Here is an 18,333-nt window from a genome sequence, read left to right as displayed (position 1 = left end):
ATCAGATTATTAACTATTGAGATGTTGAGAGAAGAGGAGTGGGGGAAGGAAACTCGGTTCAAGCACCATTTAGTAAGAAGGTGAAAAGACAAATACCTAAGCTCATCTGGGGAGTCATGTTATGCTTCATGAATAAAGAGCCATGCTGACCTGTTCTGTATAGATTAAAACTCAAATTTAATAAAGTGAGGGTGTGGGTGGGCAGGAACAAAGTAGATTTCTATATACGAGTGGGAAGGCTTAATTTATAACTGCTTGTTCATATGGGTTTTTCTTTGTTTGGACTTCCATTACTCGTTCTTGAAGTTTTAATTAAAGTTGCCACACTAGTTGGGCAACAGTTTTGTCATTTTAACATGGCTAGGTATAGCAATATGACTTCTTTTCCACTTATTGCTATCTTGAGCATGCTTGTTCTGAATTTATAGTATTTAAAGTACTCCTAAAGTTCAATGCTATGTATTGGGCATTTGTGCAGCTTAACTTTTCTTGGTGGGCTTTTAACTAACCATTCAGGAAAAAAATAGACACTTTTATTTTCTCCCCTAGAATGTGTTATTTTGAGTTTGTAAGAATCCACAGGAGCATCTTTCTAATAACTTAAGCACTATGGGGCTGTTAATGACTTGGAATAGTCTAGGAAAAGTGAGACCCCAGGAAGCCTGAAAAGTATATAGAAACATTTTACTTGAGTTAATAACTTACTTTATTAAACAGAAGAAATGTCCTTGAACAGGAGGGGATTGTAATACACTTCCAAATTATAGCCTTGTTACCACTGTGATGTCAAACTCTTTCATTTAAACTGATTGGTGAATTCAAAGCTCACAATTTAATAAGTACCATGACAGTGAATTCTAATCCTGGTAAGTAAGTAATTGGCTATGTGGGGTGGGGGGGGGGAGAGGGAGAAGAGGGGTTTCTCTATGTATTTTCTGTGTAAATCTTCACTTCTATATTAGTTGGGGCTATAATAATTTTAATTGTATGTGGGGTGGAGAATGACCAGCTTGTTTTGTTAACTTTAATTTTCTACTTGTCCGTCCAGTTTAATGCCTCCAGCTGTGGAATTACAAAGTTCTGCATAAGGAATCCTCCAAAATGTAATCCTGGGGCTGCCTATTGTTTCTTTCTGTCCTTCAAACAAAGTAACTACTCGGTACTTATTGAAATGAGTGGTCCTAGTGAAGGATATATAGCCTTTGCATTATCTCATGACCAGTGGATGGTGAGTATCGCTTTTACAGTATTTCCTATGCCATCCAAGTAGCGCAACAAAATACACAAATAATTCTTAGTCAAGATATTGAGCATCAGGCCACCCAGAGGATTCAGGGGGTCTGGGGTCTTTGATGGCGGGGGGGCCCACACCCCCGAATTGCTGCCGAGAGTTTTCCGGGGTCCCTGGAGCAAGTGAAGGACCCCGCTCCAGGGGCCCTGAAAAACTCTCATGGGAGGGCCCTTGCGGGGCCTGGGGCAAGTTGTCCCAGTTGCTCCCCCCACCCCTGGGCGGCCCTGTTTGAGAATGAAGACTGGTGTAGCCCCACCATTCTCAGCTGCACGTCCATCAGATTTTATAAATTAAATAGACCTGAGCCTGAGTAGTAATCAGATGAGATCCCTTCAGGAGAAACTGAAATGCTACTAGGAGAAAGAACAGGAGTACTTGTGGCCCCTCAGAGACTTAACATATTTATCTGAGCATAAACTTTCATGGGCTACAGCCCACTTCATTGGATGCATCTAGTTTGAAAATACAGTAGGAAGACAGATAAACTCTCTCTCTCTGAAACAATGGGTGTTACCATACACACTATAAGGGGAGTGATCAGTTAAGGTGGGCTATTATCAGCAGGAGAGAAAAAGAACTGCTAGAAATGGGCCATTTTCATTACCATTAACAATTCTTTCTCTCCTGCTGATAATAGCTCCCCTTACCATACACACTATAAGGGGAGTGATCAGTTAACATCCATTGTTTCAGTGTGTGTGTGTCTATATCTTCCTACTGTATTTTCAACTACATACATCCAATGAAGTGGGCTGTAGCCCATGAAAGCTTACACTCAAACAAATTAGTTAGTCTCTAAGGTGCCACAAGTACTCTTGTTCTTCTTGTGGCTACAGACTAACCCGGCTGCTACTCTGAAACCTGAAATGCTACTGGAAAAAGTGATAGTGGGACTTGCCCCCATTAATAATTTACTCCCATGTGATGCTTGAGAGCACTGCTGGATGGAGGTGGCCTCTTATAGGTATGACTGGAAAAATGTAGTCCCTGACTAAACAGTTGCATTTAAGATTCTCTGGCATTCTGTCTTGGTCAAATTCCAGACAGTTACATTGTAGCATAACTAAATTCCTGGTTAGTTGTCCTTAGAGGCATTATTCTTCACTGCCTATCCTAAAAGGAATCTATGTAAGGTGCTGTATGTTCACAGTGGTTTCTGTCCAAAATAAGTGTGCAGTTCAGGGGTGGACGCAGTCATTCCTGAAAGCCCTTTGGAGATTCTTATGACTGAAGAGAGTTACAATATGCAAGAGTATTATGTACTAATCTTTATATCTAACTTCCTTACTGAACAGAGTAATGTTCTTAAAGCATTTCTATATGTGTCTGTCACAAGAAAAAGTAGTTCTTCACTCTACAAATATAGGAAGAAATAACATTCTCTGCTTTGACCTCAACAGTTAGTTCCAGTTTTAATCACATAATTTGATAATTTAAATTGATCTACTTAGCTTAAATAATCAGAGGTACTTATTAATACTCCCAGAAGTATTTGTGACTCTGGCAATGTGGATGGGGATACTTTGTAGAAAAAGTAATGGTATAATTTAATTTATAAACCAGTATCAGAGGGGTAGTCATGTTAGTCTGGATCTGTAAAAAAGTGACGGAGTCCTGTGGCACCTTTCATAGACTAACAGACGTATTGGAGCATCAGCTTTCGTGGGTGAATACCCACTTTGCCAGATTTATAAACAAGTTATTCATTTGAATTAAAATCCCACCCCTTTTTGGCACTGATGTTCAAAAGGTCTAGATGAAAACACTTCTAGCATCCCAAAAATACTGTCAATGGGCTGTCATATACCAGGATCAAACTGTTTTACAGACTGTCCTGGTGCTCACTGCATAAATACTACAAAAGGTACATGTACCACTGACTCCTGGTGGTAAGCTGTCAAGGTTCCTTCCCTACTCTGAACTTTAGGGTACAAATGTGGGGACCTGCATGGACACTTCTAAGCTTAATTACTAGCTTAGATCTGGTAACTCTGCCACTATCCAGAAATTTCAGTGTCTGGAGCACTCTGTACCCCCAAAATTCTCCCCTCCCTGGGTGGCCTTGAGGGACTTCACCAATTCCCTGGTGAACACAGAGCCAATCCCCTTTGATTTTTCCTTTTAAGATCCATCAGGTTCTTAAAAAGAGAGCTTTTAATTAAAGAAGAAAGGTAAAAATCATCTCTGTAAAATCAGGATGGAAAATACTTTACAGGGTAATCAAATTTGTATAGCCCAGAGGAACTCCCTCTAGCCTTAGGTTTAAAGTTACAGCAAACAGAGGTAAAATCCTCTCAGCAAAAATAAGGACATTTATAAGTTGAGAAAATAAAACTAATCCGCCTTGCCTGACTGTTACTTACAATTTTAAAACATGAGACTGATTCAGAAAGATTTGGAGAGCCTGGATTGACGTCTGGTCCCTCTTAGTCCCAAGAGGAAACAACACCCAAAACAAAGCACACAGACAAAGACTTCCCTCCACCAAGATTTGAAAGTATCTTGTCCCCTTATTGGTCGTCTGGTCAGGTGTCAGCCAGGTTCACTGAGCTTCTTAACCCTGTACAGGTAAAAGAGGCATTAACCCTTAACTATCTGTTTATGACATAAGCCTTTATCATTTCAAGCACTATATCTTACAGTGTAGGGTGTATTGTGTTGGAGTAAACTTTTTTTAAACTATAACATTATCTTCAACTTAACAATGCAAAGATTGGTATTGGTATATGGCATGCAATTAAATAACTTTTTAATACCTTATATAGTTCTTGCCAATGTCCTTCAAAAAAGTAGGTTTTTTCCATTAGATTTTGTAAGTTCAAACTTCAACTCTTATAGTACTTCAGGCCAGATTCTGTTTAGTTGCACCATTGTAAACTTGCTGTAATGGCAATTAAAGTATAGCGCAGGTGGAAAGGAGAGCTTGGAATAAACCATTCATCTGCATGTGGCCTTGCCTAGAATTACTGTCTAAATTGGGGGGGAAAATGCTTTTATTTTCAGGGTGACGATGATGCATATCTGTGTATTAATGAAGATCACCGTATTAATATAAACACGGCCTATCTTAGTGGGCGAACTCCTCCTGTGTTGGACTCAGAGGTATGGTGTGTGACAGTTAAGTCACTTTGCATGCTGCTGGGTTCTAATTTGTCAATATTTCACTGATGTATAGTGGTGTGTGGTTTTTGTTTTTTTTTTTAAATCCAATAGCTCTGAATGAAGCTAATAAGGGAGTAGTTCTATAACTAGCCATCTTATGATAAAGGCCCCAGGATTTTTCCCTTTCTGGACTCACTGACCCACCTCACATAGAAGGTGCTTATTCCTGATGTACAAGAAATGTCGAGATCCAGATCTGTTGCTGGCTTCTTTATTACTTCTATCTGAACAACGTGTAAGGTAGTTGTCTGTTATTGCCCGGCCTATGCTAGGGAAACTTTCTAGAAAATCTCCTATCATTGCTAAAGCTGATGGAGCTCCACAGTGTAAGTGACTTTTCAAGAGCCCTGCAGTGTCTCTACAAAAGGTTAACTGAGAGTAAAACTGGTAGCGGGGAAGTGACTTGCTCAAGGTCGTGCTGAGATGGCAGACAAACGGGTAATGCAATGCAAACTTCCTGATTCTGTATCCAGGGAAGCACTCTATCTTTACCCTTGTGCCCTCTTTGTGACCTTGAGCAAATAATTTAACTGCACAGTGCTCCTGTGCATGTATTGTCTTCTTAAAATAGCTTTCTGTAAATACACTCGTGTAAGACGCAACTTGGTTAGTCACCGTTTTGAAGACAATGCCCTAAAATGTAGTGTATGAAAGCATGTCCCTACAGCTGTTGTCTAGAAACCTACCACACCAACAGAACTCTGATTCTTGCTGGCATCACTGGCTATGCTGGTGCAGCTAACTCTCTTTTTATGATATGGGCTGTTAGGAGACAGTGAACACTGGCTCATTGTCCAACACTGGTCAAGTAGAGCCAGGCCAAAATCACTGGCCTTGAGGAAGGAGTGAAGTAAATTTTGTTTTCAAGTTTGAAAGACCCCACACAATGAGTATTAAATGTTCATTGTATGTTTCATAGAATGGCCTTGAAGATCTCTCATGGAGGGTGGCTGATGGTCTTCTTCAGTGCTCTTTCAGAAGAAACCTTCATCTTCCTGCTTATAAAGGGAGGTTTAATCTAGATGCTAATTATTACATATTTCTGGCAGATGGGGAGGCGAGTGAGGGTAAGTCTGGTTGAAGATATGGTTAAATATTCACATTTCTCAAACCACGCTAAACAAGGACTATCCCCTATAAAGTGTATTAAAAATAAACACGAGACGTAATCTGACTTCTGTCTCAAGTTTCACATGTAACCAGTGAAAATAACCTTAATGTGATGAGCTCTGGCTCGTCTCTGGGAATGTAACAAAAATCTGGTTTGTTCTTAATATAATTGTGTTCCATAACCATCTGGTGCTTTGAGCAGTATTCTTGAGAGAGAATCCTATACAATTTTTAATAGGAATTAAACTGAAACGAGTATGGAAACTAAATAGTATTGAATACAAGATAATCTTCGAAACCCTGTAGATCTAATAGTGATATCTTTTGTGTAGGGTGTGTGTGTATAAAATATACAAGAAAAATCTTGGTGTGGGGGGGAGGAGGGGGCGGGTGGAGTTGAATCCAAAAGATTCCAGTCAGAATCTGCAGAGGTGTAATTTACAAACACAATCATCATCCCCCTACAAGACATGGTGCTCACTGAATTGTAAACAAGGGATAGGAGGGAAAGGGACTTTCACCATCTATCTATAAACTACTCCGTGTCTTTGCATAGGAGGTCTAATCCACAAACATCATCGTCAGCCTCTGATCACCAATGGAATGTACAATGTCACAGACTCTCCAAAGGATGTAGGGGGATCCCGCTCTCCACTTCTTCTTAAACTCCATGGCAAGTTACAGTTCTAACAGCAAATACTAGATTTTCCCAGTGCTGAAGAAGCTACTGTTGATTGCAGAAAGAAGGATGAAAATTTTGTAAAGAAGCTATTTCTTGTGGTGTCAGTCCACTGGGGTATCTGCTTCTCCTGATATAAGAGCTGGTTTGGAAAACTGGGGGAAAAGTAGGAAAACTTTTTTTTTTTTTCTTAATTTTAAAAAACCTGACAAACTGTAATATGGTTTTGTAGGATTCTACTCATCCAGAGAGAGGAACTTGTTTTACTCATTTGTCAAGCATATTACTAGCTCTCTTGTGTTAAAGGAATTTTGTCATCTTATTTTAATGACTTGGCAGTCTAAATTTAGAATTGCGTCTCTATTTTGAAGTTCCCTTTTTCCAATACTATGTAAAATAAATGCGTGTACCATGATCTAGGCTACGTTTTAGTCACAGGTATTTTTAGTAAAACTCATGGACAGGTCACAAGCAGTAAACAAAAATTCATGGCCTGTGATCTGTCCATAACTCTTACTATATACCCTTAACTGAAGCTGTGGGTGCTGGGGATGGTGATGGTCTGGGGCCACCACAGGTGCAGTGCATGGCCCGGGACCTCTTCTCTGGGGGGAAGGGTTGGTGGGGCTGGCAGGCTCCCTACCTGGCTTCAACCAGCATGTCCTTGCAGCTCCTAGGATGGCTCCATGCACTGTTCCTGCCACAAGCACCAGCTACTATTGGCTGGGAACCGCAGCCAATGGGAGCTGGGGGAACAGCACCTATGGATGTGGGCAGCATGTGGAGCCCCCTGGCTCCTCCACCTAGGAGCTGCAGGGACATGCTGATGGGAGCCAGGAAGCTCCCCCAGGTAAACACCACCCTGCACCCCAAACCCCTGCCCGAGCTCCCTCCCACGCACCGAAACTACTACTGCTGCTGCTGGCCCAGGATCTGCCTGGCTCAGCTGAAGAAGTCATGGAGGTCACGGAATCCATGAGTTCCATGATCTCTGTGACAGACATGCAGCCTTAATCATAAGACACTCATCGGGTCGTGGTTCAGAGCCTGAGCCAAAGGCCATGGAAGTTAATGAGTCTTTCCGATCACATTAATTGGTTTTGAAACAGGTCCATAAAGAGCTGAATGACAATTCTACTTTGTCAAAGAAAGAAGACCTGTTTTGAATTAACTTTTAAACTTTTGCTACTAAAATCTAACTCAAGAATTCTCTGTGTAGGTGCTCACCAAAAAACCTGTGGTCAGCAGATGAAGCACAGGCTGCTCATTACTGCCTCTGTTTTGACTTGTGCTATTGCACAGTGAACTGACTCGTGGAGGCAGCAATAGACTGCCCTCTGGTTTGGAAGTGAAATCTATGTCTTAGTGCATGTGCTTTCCCTGACCTGGCACCGATCTCTCTACAGTACTATCCATACAGATTAGTCCTATTATTGACTGGTCTCCGCTCCAAAAACAGATATAACATAGCAAGAGTACACCAATGTGAGGCATTTTTGAACCAAGTACCAGAAGGATTTGACCCTCTACTCTTATGTTCTTCTAAAGTTATGTTTTGAAGCTTATCCCCTGCAATATTTGGTCAATTGTGTTCATATCCAGTGTTGTAACCAAATGTTCATGTGAATATTTTTTCCTTCAGCTTCATTAATGTTTGTTGCATGGATGACTACAGTTAGTATTGGCGTTATTGTTGCCAGATTCTTCAAACCAGTTTGGCCTCATTCATTGTTTGGGAAGGAGATTTGGTTCCAGGTGGGCAAAAAACTCTACATAAAAAGTTTAGCTGTATGTATTTGTATTAGTCTTATTACAAATAGATTAAAACACAAGAGACTGTCTTGCTCCTTAAACTGCATCTTCCTTTATTTCTTAACCTGGAGTGCCACAACAGGTCATAACTTTAATTTGGATTTGTGAAGTACAATGAGTTCAGTTAGGTATTGTCTCCTATTTACAGTGGACTTTGCCTCTACTATAATCTCTGCTTGCCTCCCAATGTAATGCAAACTCTAACAGTTTCCTCTAAATACACTTCAAAATATATCGCCGCTCCTTCATTTTAAACCTATTTAAATGTTCATAGGTACATCGTATGCTGATGTTGACCACAGTGCTTCTTACGAGCATCGCTTTTGTTCTTCCTTTTATATACAGAGGAGGCTGGAGTGAAGTGAGTAAAACCTTTTTGGGCTGCCTCTGAGATTTAAGTCTGTATTGTTTCCCGGATAAATGTCATTTGAAGTATGAACAGTAGATTTTGTTGTTGTTTTTTTAGTGTCCATGGCATAGGTAGTTATTTAATTCTGAAGAAATTGCCATGAAAGTGGTTACCTCATTGCTTAGTGACCTCCTGATGACCAAGAAGTATAAATCAGGCTTTTACCTTGTTTTTCTACTTACTATTTCTTTCAGTTGAAAAATTGCACTTGTCACCTTTTCTGGTTTTCCCCCTGTGTGAAAGACCTTGTTTAGAATTGTTACCCACTTTGAGTCCATCTTTTTTCTAGTTTCACCACAGAAACTAGAGATGAAAAAGATCTATTAGGTCCTGAATCACTCTGCTGCTGCTTCCTCTCCCCTCATCCAGCTAATACAGGATTCTTCTCTGTGGTATAATTTTCTAGTGCTTTATCTAGCCTAATTTTAAATGATGGACGGCAAAGCACTTCTCTTAAGAAAACTGTTCTATGTGTGACGATGATAGTTGACCTCAAGTTCATCCCAACACTCAGTCTGAATCTTCCTTTTCCTGTTTACGTCCTTTGCTCTTAATTTTGTCACCATGTTCCACTTCGTTCTGTTTTTTCTCAAGCTGCCTTGTACACTATAAATACCAATTCAGTTTTAAATTAATTTAAAAACATACACCAGGAGAAAAAAGTGCTTCTACTCGTAGCCAAGACTTAGACCAAAAGGTATGTGAGATAGGAACACTAGTAGCTGAGGATAGGGGCTTGGAATGCACTTGGAAGAAACAGTATTAAAATAAGGCTTTGCAATTGTGTACAGTTGTTCTTGACCTGTTCTTTGGTCTGAATGATGCTTGCATTCTTTAGTATGAATGTCACAGTATTAATAAAAAGAAATCATTTGTTCAGTGGGCAGGATTTCATCCATACCTTGGCTGTACCGTGATGGCTCTGGCAATCTTTCAACCTCTGATGGCAGGTTTCAGACCACCTCCTCATTCACCAAGGTACACTGTTGTTTTACACTTCTTAAAATGTCATAATGTTCTTCTCCAAGAGATTACGCTGATAGCATACAAAGCAAGTTTTAAACATGTTTCATACAGATATAAACTTTTATATTTTTTCAAGATAACATGGCATATTTAAGGATCTCTTTTTCAACCTTTGGAAGATTTCATGCTGGCAACTAAATTACTTGATATAACACTGATTATTTTTTCTTCTTGTAGAAGGCAAGTATTTAACTGGATTCACTGGAGTACTGGCACAACAGCTAGAATACTAGCTGGTGAGTAATTGTAATCTTGTCTAGGCATATCTAGTGTACCTCCATTGTTTTATAGCCCATTTGTAACTTGCTTAGGCATCTTGAGATATGTTGGTATTGCAGAAATGGAGTGGTGGTTGAACACTAGTTACTCAAACATGGATCTTAATGTAGATGACTACTTCAATCTCATTAATCACCAAAATGAACTTGGAATAAGGGGTTTTGTCTGTATGGGATGTACAAACCAGACTTAACCCTGTACAATAGCAAGGGTAAGCAACAACCAGGCAAATGTTTACAGGCTTGCTTGTGTATTCAAAGCTCCTCTTCTTTCCCTAAGTCTCCACCTATCAATATGGAGTGCTGGGACTCTGGTGGCCCATCTCCTGCATGAGGCACCTCTCTCTCGCCTCATCTTATAGTTTTTGGGGGAACCTTTTTTGTTTTGGGGTTTGTTGGTTTGTTTTTTTTAAAGGGTGTGTAATCACCAGAGTTTCCAAATCAGCTGTGGTCCTCCATTTATTTGGAGGAATTTGTTACCATTGTGGCTGTGTATCACATCCATTGTCCTTGTAAACATGCTAATCTATGTAGTAAAGTAGCTCCGGACTCTGAGCTTTTTTCATAGAATCAACGTATAACAAGGATCATGGTTATCCTGAGCCATACAGTTAGAGGTAGTTGGATGTGGTTTTTCACTCTTAAGCCTCTATAAGTATATTTAACTCTTGATAACCATTCACCTACTAAGTCATAAGCTTGTGTTATTTTGTCTTGGGGACAGTAATTCTCAATGTTTCTTTTCACATCTTTAAACTAACTTTGTTTTAACAGTGGTGACTATGTTCCTGGGAATGGATCTACCAGCACTCAACCTTCCAGACCCATGGGACACTTATACAATGATTGGATTTGTAGCTTGGCATGTCAGTATTGATATTCTCCTGGAGATACATAGCTACTGTCTCATTCGCAAAGGTACAAACCAAACAATATGACTACTGTCACTGCTTTGCTTGCCAGGTAGTGCAAAATAGGACTTCCCAGGTGAAATGCAAAAACTTGGATAATTTAGTTCACTTAGTTAAGAGGCTTAAACCAGTCTCTAATTTTGTGCTTGCAAATATCTGCTCATTTAGGTGATTTTTGGATATGTGAAATAGATGCATGGATGGCTACTTTTGAAAACAATAAATGAATTGTGACGCTTTTTTGGTTAGACTTTCCTGGCTATAAGTGCTGGTACATTTTTGAATTGGCCCGTTTTTCGTGAAATCCCAAAACTTAGTGCCAGAGGGTCATATGAATCTCTAAAATGTACACCAAAAAACTTTTTTGTGTTTGGGGAAAGTCAAGCTTAGTGTGAGAGTGAACTCGGTCCTTTGAAACTAGGTAGGAAAGCAGGTACTGTCGCTTGAGATCCTCTGCGATTAAACAGTTACTGTAACTAGCCGTGGCTGCCTACCTATGAACAGACTGGCCTACAGCAGAGGACCTTAAGCACAAACACTATTTGAGCAAAAATGGGTAACTCGTTAGCTGCTAAATACCAGCTGGCCCCATTTGAAGCCTGAGAGAGTTTTGAAGTTAATTTCAGTAAGGCCTAGGATTTCGTCCTAAGTTCTTATCTTCACTTTGGTCAGTATCTCACCAGAAGTCAAGATTACACACACAAGTAAATAAACCACTGCATAGTTGTCAAGAAGGATGGAGAGCAGTGGTTATAATCAGGGTGAAAATAATATTAAATGTGTGGAAGGAGCGGGGCCTCAGGTAGAAGGGGCAGGGCTGGAGGGGTCAGCCTCCCCCAGCCAGCCCATCCATGCTGCCTGACCTGTGCTGCCCAGGGTTCCGGCAGCAATTTAAAAGGGGCTGGAGCTCCAGCTGCTGCTGTGGTGGCGGCTGGGAACCGCATGCCCTTTTAAAATCGCTGACCCTGGGGCAGCTGCCCCTCCCCCCCCCTCGCTCAGTGGCCCTGCTGGTACGGGTTGGTACCAGCTTTTTACCAATACATGGTACCAGCTTACTTTCACCCCTGGTTACAGTAGACAGGAAGGGTGATACTTACTAATAAAATAGAATGAAGAGAAGAGACCAATTTAGCTATTATGTGGAGAAGCGGGAGGAGTTAGATGCTGCCTATACATGAAGGGAGAAGAACTGGGTGACTCTCTGGTTACTCAAGCCAGTAACCGGAGAGATAGCAGCATCAAGTGGCTCAAAATGGGCAGGGCGAGAGGGGGATAGAGGATTTTTGGAGGAAAGAGGAGCTGACCATGAGAAATCTAGAGAGACAATGTAGAAATCATAATCAAATTGTCCTTTTTAGCAGTGGCTCTCAACCTTTCCAGATGACTGTACCCCTTTCAGGAGTCTGTCTTGCATACCCCACGTTTCACCTCACTTAACTACTTGCTAACAAAATCAGACATAAAAATGGAAGTGTCACAGCACACTATTACTGAAAATTTGTGTACTTCTGTATTTTTACCATATAATTATAAAATAAATCAATTGGAATATAAATATTGTACTTACATTTCAGCATATAGTACATAGAGCAGTATAAAGAAGTCATAATCTGTATGAAATTTTTTGTTTATGCTGCTTTTTATATAGCCTCTTGTAAAACCTAGGCAAATGTCTAGATGAGTCGATGTATTGCATAAACTATGGTTCTCAAACTAGGGCCACCACTTGTTCAGGAAAAGCCCCTGGCGGGCTGGGCCAGTTTGTTTTACCTGCCACATCTGCAGGTTTGGCCGATCGCAGCTCCCAGTGGCCGCGGTTTGCTGTTCCGGGCCAATGGGAGCTGCAGAAAGCAGCGCGGGCTGAGGGATGTACTGGCCCCCACTTCTCTTGTTTGAGAACCGCTGGCCTAGAAGACTCCTGGTTGAGAACCACTGCTCTTTAGCATTGAAAAGACAAAACACCTGAGAGTGTCCTTTATGCTTGTGGCATGCTCTTCCAAATTTTCATTAACTTAACTGTGAACACTGAAGTGTAGGCCATGAGAGGATGCCATTGCATGAGGCTTTTTCAATGATGTTTCTGAACTGGCAGGAGAGATACCTCTTGATCAGGCTTAATCAACCATTAGCCAGAAAGAAGTATATGTGAAACGTTGCATCTCTTCTTATCAAGTACAAGGCTAACCATGTGTTTGTTTTGGTTTTACAGTTGAAGTGATTGATGAGGATAGAATACAAATTCTTCAGTCACTTACATCGGCAGAGGCAGAGGCAAGTTGCTACCTTGTAAAGAAAAGCACATACCATGAAATACTTTCCAACGCTGTAATTGTGAAATGTGTATTTTCTCTTACAGGGTCATACATTTAAAGAGATTGTGTTAACCATCTACATCTGTGGAAATATAGCATTCCTTCTTACCTTCCTGGCAGCAATCCACCAACTATGAATTTCTGACAAGGACATTAGATGTTGAGCATTTGCAGTGAAATCAAAAGTGAAGCACCACTCAAGGAAATTCTTACAGATACCAAGGTTGCCTCAATATCTTCCTGAAGTTATACTTGAAGAATAATTGTGTGTGATGATGATGATCCATCTGTCTGTGCTCTCATGACCATCAACAGAGAGAATGTATGTTTAGATTCTAAAGACTGATCCTGCAGTCCGGCCCAAACTACTTCTCTTTTTTCTTTCTTTTTTTTTTTTTTTTATGGGACTTTCTTCCTGAGTAAGGACTGTAGTAACTTTTAACCCAGTAACTTAACTTCTTGTTTTGAATTGTGTAGACTGAGAGGGTATGATAACTACTGGTTGATATGGGTGGAAATCACTGTTTTGAACTTTTTGTTGTCATTCTCTGTACCTATATGTACATTATTTGAAATACTGAATAGACCAGTCCTAAATCTGCTCGTCGTATAATTCATTAAGCAACATGGTAAACTGAATAATGTACTGCCTAAATGGCTCTTATTTAAAGTATGTGATGTTTGTATTGTGCACTCCAAAAAATCTGTGCTCAGAATGATTGTCACAAACAGTAGCTGATGCATCAGAGACTACAGTACATTGGCATATTTCTCTGCAATTAAATGCAAAACCTACATTTTCTGCTCTAAGAGCAGTTCCATATAACACACAAACTGGGCTGAGCTTCGGTCCTGTAACTTTGTCATTACTTGCATCAGTCACAAGATTTTAAAAAAAATCTTTAGAATATAAAGAGAAGACACACACTGCAAACTCTTTATGAGAAACTTTTAGCGAAACTACGCCGCAATGTGTCTACATAGTCATAGTGTCTTCTGGTCACTTAAGTCTCTTCCATTCCTTTGTGATTAAACATGGTGCTGTTAGAAATGTAGTGTTCCCTTGACCTCCTGGTTAACCTGATAGAAGCTGCTTTCCCACAGCGCTTTTTGAATTAGCGTGTCCATCCAACAGGAGAATGACCTTTTTTGCTTCATGTGCACAGGAATATTAGAGACTGTGGGGGGGAGTGGAAGAAGGGGTGGTGCCTCTCTGTACTTTGAGCAGTACGAGATTCCCGTAAGCAATATTGGCTAGATAAAAGCAACTCTCTCCACTTCTTGTTTTAAATTGTTTGGTTTTTGTTTTGTGGGTTTGTCTAGGGGTAGCAGTAGCTCTGCCAACTATATAGTCAAAGCATTCTATAAGCAGTGTTTTACTAGTGTATAACTGCAATAATACCCCCTGTGAACCCTGAACTGCTTCCATTCATGCTTTATTCTAGTTCATGATGTTTCAAAGCATAAAGATCTAGGTATGTTATAACAGAATATTTTGCTAACCAGGGAATACCTGACTAGCTGTGATGGGGTGAGATTTGGGATGAAGAAAGGTGTATATGAAACCAGACCTATGCACCCTCCACTCTCTTAGCAGGCATGATGTAGCTGTGGCATTTGTCATAGATAGGGATTAAGTGGTGGCTACCGATTGTCTCCTGTATAACCCATCTGTACTTCTTCCATTGGGTACCTACTACTGTAGTTGGTTAAAGGAGCAGCTCAGTGGAGGGCTATGGGCTCAGGCTGTTGTTTCAAGATTTTCTTCTTGGCTCCTCCAGAACTATCTTAACATGTGTTTCAGCCCCTACTGTTGATCGGTAACCTCATGGGCAGCAATGATAAGCCTTCAAGTGGGTGTAGGAATGGAAAAGAACCACCACCAGCAGAAAGGAGGGAGTGGGGCAACCAAAACACAAACAAAAAATACCAAGCAAAAAGAGGAAGTACTTACCAAAAACTCTAGGTGTGGATACAGAAGGAAAGAAATGGCAGGAACTATACTGGGATATGAGTTTGGAAATCCCCATATTCCATTGCAATCAATTCCCAATCTCAGGAGCCTGGGGACCACTGGTACCCTACTGTCATATGAGCAGATCAGATTTAAAGTCACTAGGGACTCTGCATACAAATGTATTTCTTTATGGGGCGGGGGGAGGGGGGGGAAAGCTGTCAAACCAGACATTTCACTGGGTTTTTATTCTTGTTTAATTATCAGGGTTGAGTTCTTTTGCATGGTTTTTACCCTGATACCTGTATGTGATGCGTACTCTGATACCTCAAACATTGTCCATTCTGTCATGGAAATGTGAACACAGTCTGGATGATTTTTTTTTTGTTTTAAAGAACATTAATATAAGTACTTTTGAAATTAAAGTTTTTCTCTTGTCTTTTTAGTGGGATAAAGACACTTCAAAATATTGTGTAAGATTTCCTTCCTACAAAAGAAAACCTATTCAACTTTTAAACCTTAAAGATCTGTTTCTTTTTTTTAAATTAATCTCTTGCACTACTGGCTTTTCCCAAAAGGGCTTCCAGGGATTGCTGCTCATGTCACCTTCCCAGATGATGATAGTGAGACTAACCTGCTAGTCTCAAAAGAGGGGGGGGAAAAATAACTGGATCAATCTGCTAACAGTTATTGCTGGGTGCTCCTCATTTAAAGTCTCTGCACAATGGGCCTGACCAACACCCAGTGAAGACAGTAGTTTTTGAATTAATGACAATGGGTGTTGGACCAGGCTCAGCATAAATAGGAGTACAAAACACTGCTCAGGTATGTTTTCTGGAGCTTGCCCCCCTTTCCTCTTTTATAACTCTGTTTAAAGACTGATGGACCATCCCATGGCAGCAGCAGAACAGATGGCACTGGCAGCAGGTTTATTTCCAGAGCCATTGAGAGCTACTACTATTCCTTCTGAGTCATTTGGTAATCTAGCTTTAAATGAAGGTGGGTGAATTATTGTTGGTCTGTATCTTTAAGGCTATATCTTGCTATTAAAATACATTCAATCAAAATTACTAATTCTGTGGGACTGATTTGATCATGACACAATCAAAACTCCCAGCTGAAGTCCAGGGGAATTTTGCTTGTGTAAGGGAGCATAGAATTAGGCATACTGATTTTTGACTTCCTCCATGCCATCATTTCATGTTTAATATATTATATTACTTTACTACCAGCATCAAATCCTGCTTCCGTACTCCTGTTTGAAATCCGATTGATTTCAGTGGGACTGCTCCAGTGAGGTGAGCAGAACCCCTTCCTTCCAACTCATTATGACACAAGATGTAATTAATCACTAGAATAGTTTCATTCTGGTAATGCATTTCTCCTTTAAAACCATATTCTGGTTCCACTTACATTGTGTGATTGATGTTAACAGAACTGTTCCCATGAGTTAGGGTTTAAGGATCAGGGCTTCAGTTAGAAGTCATTTCTTCTGTAATCTGTTATGTTGAAGTTCTGTCACCCTCCAATATTCCCAAAGAGGAAACAAAGGATTCCGAGGTGCAGTGTAAACTCACTCCTGGGCCAAATCTTGTTCCCAATGAAGTCAATAGGACCAGAGTTTGCTCCTTAATGCAAAACTCCTTTTGCTGAAGCAGTGTTTCACCCTGATCTACTTTAGAGGAAAAATGAAGTGGTGAAAATACCCACAAGTGATGCTATAAAGGTGCTGGAGACTGTCAATTCTCTTGACTATGAAAACTGTTTAACAGAACTTTAATTTAAAATTATATGCAGTGGTAGCTTGTACAGTGCACTTTAAGAAAAAGATTTCTTCCTCCCAGTCACTGTGACTTCCTGCATTGTTGCTACCTTTTTTGTTCTTGTCAAAAAGTACCAGCTGGAGAAAATGTATTTAAAATTTACTCCATATTTCCTCTTCTTCCTAGGATTTGAAACTATCAGAGATACATAAGTGGACAAAGTTGTTTTGTCCTCTTTCCTGCTCACTTCAGCTTTTGTGATACTATGTGGCGCTCTTGTTCAAATAACATGAAGTCCAGGTGGTTGGGGTTTTGGTTTTGTTTCTCCCTCTTCAATTTTTAGAACTGTAAATGTGGGGGCCTAGGTGTGGGAGATTATTTACAAAAGACAGTCAATAAAAAGAAATTGGCCTAAAGAAGCTGCTTATAATATCAAAATATTAGATAATTGGGTGAATAAATTGAATGTATTTCACAGATATACATAGTGAAACTGGGTCTTTACTTGAGAGGTCATGGTTGAACTGACTGCGATTGGTTTACAGAGTTTATATTTTCACTTGTACGACTTCACTAGGGTTATGTTCCAAAAGTCTTTATTTAGTGGTGGTGTAGCAAGGAAAATCCCAGTCGTCTTTTAATGCTTCCCTCCCAGTGCCCTTCAGTTTAGTGATGCACTGAGATAAGTCACTGTAAAAACTATACTACCACTGAAAAATTAATGCTTGTGATTGTTTTGCTAATGATAGTCTGGCCACAGGTATTGAGGGTGTGGGGGCAGCATATTTCCCGCAGCTGTGGCAGCACAGGCAGCCTGAGATTAGGGCATTGCTTGAATTCATGAGAAATGCGTGGTATAATGTTTATGTTGACTGACTTCTGGATCAGGTCAGAAATATATTTAAATTGGGCATTAATACTTGAGCGGTTTCCTTACATTGTGGGGAAAAATACTTAAACTACACTACTTAATATACAGAGAAAGGAAGGGACTCCATCTTCTTAGGGTGGAAATGCCTGAGAGAGAGCAAATGTGGTACTAAAGAACAGGGTGGTCAGATTAGAAGGAGAAGACGGACAAAAGGGAAAAGCAAAGTAATATGACAATGTGAGATTACTAAGGATGCATTGTTTTCTCTCTCCTTCCAAGTGGAAAAAACTGCCACCCAACAGTTTAAACTTTATTCAGTTTTATTTGTCCATTTTCCTGCATTTGCCCAAGTTCTAACATTTGAGATTTTGCAGCCCTACATGTTAAAAAACGCCTGTGTGTATCTCAGAAGGCGTCTGTGTCGGGTATGATGACAGCTCACTGGATGGGGGGCAGCAGGGGAGCTAAATAACCAGACTCACGCTTGCCAAGCACAACAGGGTGCTTTTGTGTGAGTTGCACCTAAGTCTAGCACCAGATTCAGCACTAGCTGTTGCCTGCTCACTGGCTGTGTAGGAGTACAGCTATGGAATGCCCACCCGCAGCCGGCACAGTGACAGACAGTTACCACCTCATGAGAGAGAATTTGGATTTGCTTTTACATCCCTGCTGGGTTGCAGCTGGCTTGAGAGAGCCTCCTGATAGGCAGCTACAGTCTGAATTGTAATTATTGATGAAAACATTTTTTGAGCCAA

General features: G+C 40.5%; 1 protein-coding gene across 14 annotated transcripts in view; it reads left to right on the top strand.

The window, feature by feature from the left end:
- Positions 1-15,369, top strand: part of FRRS1 (ferric chelate reductase 1) — a 28,993-nt gene extending 13,624 nt beyond the window's left edge. For 10 of the 14 annotated variants that reach the window (XM_075067815.1, XM_032804958.2, XM_075067816.1 and 7 more), the window contains 11 exons: positions 1,049-1,228; positions 4,295-4,393; positions 5,373-5,520; positions 6,120-6,236; positions 7,885-7,997; positions 8,329-8,415; positions 9,344-9,441; positions 9,667-9,725; positions 10,542-10,685; positions 12,888-12,949; positions 13,035-15,369. In XM_075067815.1, the coding sequence (XP_074923916.1) occupies positions 1,049-1,228; positions 4,295-4,393; positions 5,373-5,520; positions 6,120-6,236; positions 7,885-7,997; positions 8,329-8,415; positions 9,344-9,441; positions 9,667-9,725; positions 10,542-10,685; positions 12,888-12,949; positions 13,035-13,127 (1,200 nt within the window). In that variant the 3' untranslated portion in view covers positions 13,128-15,369. The remainder of the gene's footprint in view (positions 1-1,048; positions 1,229-4,294; positions 4,394-5,372; positions 5,521-6,119; positions 6,237-7,884; positions 7,998-8,328; positions 8,416-9,343; positions 9,442-9,666; positions 9,726-10,541; positions 10,686-12,887; positions 12,950-13,034) is intronic. The other 4 variants (XM_075067823.1, XM_075067822.1, XM_075067821.1 and 1 more) reach the window with 2 other exon arrangements.
- Positions 15,370-18,333: the final 2,964 nt, after the last annotated feature.

The sequence above is a fragment of the Chelonoidis abingdonii genome, chromosome 7 (genome assembly GCF_003597395.2).
Source record: "Chelonoidis abingdonii isolate Lonesome George chromosome 7, CheloAbing_2.0, whole genome shotgun sequence".
In the NCBI taxonomy this organism is placed as follows: domain Eukaryota; kingdom Metazoa; phylum Chordata; order Testudines; family Testudinidae; genus Chelonoidis; species Chelonoidis abingdonii.
Note: the sequence above shows the minus strand (reverse complement) of the source record. Positions and strands in the feature narration are given on the sequence as shown.